We start from the raw sequence: 5112 nt of genomic DNA on the forward strand, positions 1-5112 counted from the left end.
CTATCATTATTATTAATCTTTTTTGAAGATATATCTGAATCTTGCAAAACATTCGTATATTTAACGTTTGAATTAAATGTTCGTGAATTTAAAATATTTGGAGAAGATTCTAAATTTGTAAAATGTGAAGATGTTTGAACATTTAGACTTGTTACTGGTGATTTAGTTATATTATTTTTCAACATTATATTAGTTTGATTAATACAAGACGTTTCTAATATATTAGAAGTATTATTAGAAGTAATTTCTTTTTCCTTACGTTTTTCATCATTTAATGATTCTGATTGGTTTATCAAATCTATTACTATCTCAGAATCATCTTCATTTCCTTCTAGTATTTTGATTAATTTCTCAGTATCGTTGTCTATACCAGATTTTGTTGAACAAATCTTATTTATTTTTTTTATTGTTTGAGTTTTCATTTGTGATGTTTTCTCTATCTGTTTCTCAACAGTTGCTGTAAAATTGGAAGAATGATTTTTTTTTGATAATAATGCAGAATTATTATGATTTGTAACTTGATCAGTTTTAAAATATATTTGTTTATGAATAGTAATATGTTCTTGCATATTTTGAGAAGACTTAAAACCAATATTACAAAATTCACAAATAAATTTTGCTTTTTCATAATTCACTATACAGGACAATATATTATAACTTTCTTTATGTTTTTTAGCATGTTCTATAAAAGAATTTAAACTATTATGATATTTAGTATTGCAATGTGTACAAGTAAAATTTACATGAATTATATTATGCGTCAACCAATGATCCTCAAAATCATAAAAATTTTCAGTTATTACCATACAAATACTGCAAATAAATACTAATTTTGCAGTTGCAAGTGATATACAAAGAAATTGAGGATCACTAAAATTATGTTTACTTTTTATGTGCTTATAAAATTCATTTTTTTTAAAAGTGTTGTCACATAAATTACAAGTTACTTTTATTGTCTGAACAATGTTATTAGAGTTCTCTATAGTAGTTGTATTTTTAAATAAATTAGATTTATTACACTTTTGAATATGTTCTTTTAAATCATCTTCATTAATAAAAGGTAATTTGCAATTGTTGCAAACATATTCTGCAACTTGAATATAATCTTCTGTAGATATATTTAAATTCATTGAAGAATTTTTTTTTAGTTTTGAGTTTATTATAGAATTCTTTGGAAATGATTGCTCATTAGCCATCCATAAAGAATCTCTTGCATGTTTTGACCAATGAATATAGAAAAGAGTTCCTATTCCACAAAATATAACTTTACAAATGTTGCATCGAAATTCCATTGTAGAATTTTTTTTAAAACGGGCGTGTATCTCTAAATGATGACGTACATCTTGAACTGAATTAAATATCATATTGCAAGTAGCACAAAATAAATTTGGAGAACGACCATTGTTTAAGCAATTTTGATTACAGTCTGCATATTCAGGAAGACGATAATGAGTCTCAAAACATTTTATACTTCTATATAACACTCTACAAGTATGACAAAGAAGAACTATTTCAATTTGCAAGCAATTTTCATTGATTCCTGGTTTGTGACATTCACATATTGTAAATGATTTTTTGGTACATTCTATTTTATTTATTTTCTCTTTATCTAATTTCATTGGTAATTCTATATTTTGCATATCATTTTCTTTGAAAGCAGTGAATTTTATATCTTTAATTTTAGAATTTTCTCTAATTAATTTATCTGATTTATCTGATTCTTGTACACATAACAATTCTTCTTTACTGTTAATTTTTTCATTTATTTGAATTGTGTTAGATATTATACTACTTTTACTATCAATAAATTTTTTAGTTTTGCTTTGTTTAAATTCTTTATTTTTTGTCTTTTCATTCTCATTTGATTTTTGTTTTGCAACTTTATAAGCTTGTTGCAATTCATTTTCTGTATGTAAATAAATATGAGTTGCCAAATCAGTTTTTGTTAGAAAATCTTGTAAACAAATACTACATTCATTTGAATTATTAATACATTCAATCTTTTTCTTTTTCTCTTTATTTATTAAATTTTTTGTTATATCTTTTTTCTTTAATTGTTTATTATTATCACTAGTAAGAAATTTTGACACATATTCCGTATTTTTTTGTTCAGATATTTTTGGTGATTCTAACATTTCTATTTCTGAAAAACAAGTTACGATTTCTTGAGATTTTTCAGATGATTCATTAATATTTTTCGACATACTTGATAAAGTATTACTTTGCTTTTGTGTATGAATAATTAAATGTGACTGCAAATCAGAATATTCTTTAAAATTAAGATCACAAACAATACATTTATAAGTAGAAATTTTAGTCTCTTTCTTATCTTTAAGTTTTTTATCTTTTATTGGAGATATCATGGAAGAGTAATAAGTTAAAACATTTTTTGTAGTATCTTTAATATGTGTATTAACTTTCATGTTTTCTGAAATTGATTTTTGCTTACATAGAGAAGTTTTTACTATTTCTTCCTTTAAGCATAACATTTCATTAGTGGATTTTGTTACAGAATTTATATCTAACATATTTATTGACTTTTTAATATTAACAGTATTTTCAAATACATTTGATAAGTTAGAAGTTTCATTAATAGACTCATGTGAAGAAGATAATATAGGTTTAGTAATAGAAAGTAAATCTGATATTTGTTCTGAATTATTAATTCTATTTTGCTTAAATCTTTCTTCAGATTTGTTTTCAAATATTTTTGTTAAATTATGACAATTTTTTTGAATTTCTAAATTTTCCTCTTTTTTTACTTTTTCTTTATTAATTGAATTTAAAGATGATTTTTTTGAAAAAATTAATAATGGTTCAATTATGCTTTGTATTTCTTTGGCAGTTATGCAAATATTTTTATTTGCAGTTTCACAAATGTTTAAATTTGAAATATGATTTATAGATTCATCAGAGTTAACATTAACATTTTTAAATGTAAGTGACATTTTATTTATAGATTTTTTATTTTTTTGAAGTTTTGAAATATTAAAATTTGTTGAAGAATTTATATATGTTTCTATCAATTTCTCAATTTCTTTAGCTGAATATTTATTATTAAAGTTTTTCAAAGCATCAAATTTTATTAAAAAGATTCTTAATTCTTTAAAAAGTTTATATTTTTGTATAAAATGTCTATTAGAATTAAATGATTCTTGTATTGATTTTTGAATATTTTTGTCTTTTAAAATTGGTTTTTCAATTGCCATAATATCATGATTTCTTGTGTTTACAGAAGTATCATTTTCTATAATACTTACAAGATTTAATTCTAAAGGCATAAAATTGGAATTATCTTCTTGTATGTTTTGATCAAGATCATTGTTTTCATTATCAGAATCATATATTGTAGATAATTTATTTGATATAGTTAATTCCTGCTGTGATATATTTATATTTTCCTTTATATTTAAATTTTTTTTATCTGATAGATTAAATAATTCATTAGTAACATCTAATGATCCTAATTGCAACATTGAATTTTCATCTATATATTCTTTTTTAGCATCTTCATGTGCTATATTAATTTCTAATGTTTTCTCTGGTAAATTTCTTTTCAATCTTTTTATTTTATTTAAAGTAATTTTATGTATATTGTTATTTTCATTGTTATTATTATTATCATAATCATCATTCATATCATTTTTACGTTTCTTTTTGAAATTTTCTTTTCTAGTAATTCTTATAATTTCAGAATCAGAAGATTTATTATTATTATTTTCACTGTACTCATTTGATTGTGGAATTTTATTTACATAAGGATTAATTATTGCATTTTCAGTTTCTTGATTTTTAACATATTCATTTTTATCAGTATTTATAGATAATAATTCTACTGATTCTGCAATAAATGTATTTAATTCAGTTTGACTTTCTTTCATGCATTCTATTCTATTTATTGCACATTCTTTAGTTGAAATTGTTTTTGCAAATGTTTGTGCTATTTTATTGATTACTTCATCTATTTTATGTAATTTTATGCATGGTTGTTTAATGTTTTTTGATAAATTCTTTATAAGTAATGTTTTATCTTTATTTTTTATTTCTTTAGAAAATAATACATTTTGAGATTTAGTTTTAGTTTTTGATTTACATAAATGATGTAACTGATTATATTTGGAATTTATTCTTTTAACATAATCTTTAGTTTTTCGTTTTCTATTTTTTAATATATCTTTTTTTTGAGTTATAAATGAATCTTTTTCACAGCATTTTTTTATCTCTGATTTATTTATTGGTAATTTTATGATATTTACATACACTGGCTTACACAATTTATATAAAACTTGTAATTTATTTTCTTTCTTTGACAATTGTTCCATAGTATCATTTTTAAATCTTTTTCTTAACGTATAAGAACTATTTTTCATATTTCTTTTTTTTTATATTTTGTACTTATATACTGGTTTTTGAGATAATAATGGCTTTACTTTTTTTGGACAATTATTAAATGAATGTTAATTTTCATCAAAAATTCCTATTGTCAAACACAATGAAATTAACGTAGAACTTAATTATATTACTTAAAAAATGAATTATTGTACAAATTAAAAATTATAAACATATCTATATTTACGAACATGAATCAATCATATTCAAGTGAGCAACATGCTATGCATAAAAATCAATTGCTAACATTTTATTTTAAGTCTGACATACACAGAATGGTATGATAACTATATATAAAATATATTGCAACATATATTAAAAAAATAAAATGAAAATTTATATATATATACATTTATATAAGTTTATATAAATTTAAATATACATAATAATATTTAAATAAATTTTTGAATAAATTTTTAATAAAATTTTCAAATTAATTAGCATATAGTTTATATTTTATATTTCTTATAAAACATTGATTACAAATATATTATATTTATATGGCTAGAAATCATAAGATAGGATACGAGAAATTTTTTATCATACTATCGTGTTTATAAATATTATATATATTTATTTTAATGAATTTTTTGAATTAATTGAAATTAACCAATCGTATTTCTCACACGAAATTTTTTTTAGATGAAATGTCTTATTCACAAACTTTTTATTAATTTAATTTTCAATGAATATTTTTATAATTATTTTTTTATATAGATATAT

At 20.9% G+C, this 5112-nt stretch overlaps 1 protein-coding gene across 1 annotated transcript in view; it reads right to left on the reverse strand.

The window, feature by feature from the left end:
- LOC102679804 (protein PF14_0175-like) overlaps positions 1-4608 on the reverse strand; it is a 7070-nt gene extending 2462 nt beyond the window's left edge. Inside the window, exon 1 of the mRNA XM_006622015.2 lies at positions 41-4608. Coding sequence (XP_006622078.2) covers positions 41-4370 — 4330 coding nt within the window. The 5' untranslated portion in view covers positions 4371-4608. The remainder of the gene's footprint in view (positions 1-40) is intronic.
- Positions 4609-5112: the final 504 nt, after the last annotated feature.

The sequence above is a fragment of the Apis dorsata genome, unplaced genomic scaffold, assembly GCF_000469605.1.
Source record: "Apis dorsata unplaced genomic scaffold, Apis dorsata 1.3 scaffold_655, whole genome shotgun sequence".
Lineage (NCBI taxonomy): Eukaryota > Metazoa > Arthropoda > Insecta > Hymenoptera > Apidae > Apis > Apis dorsata.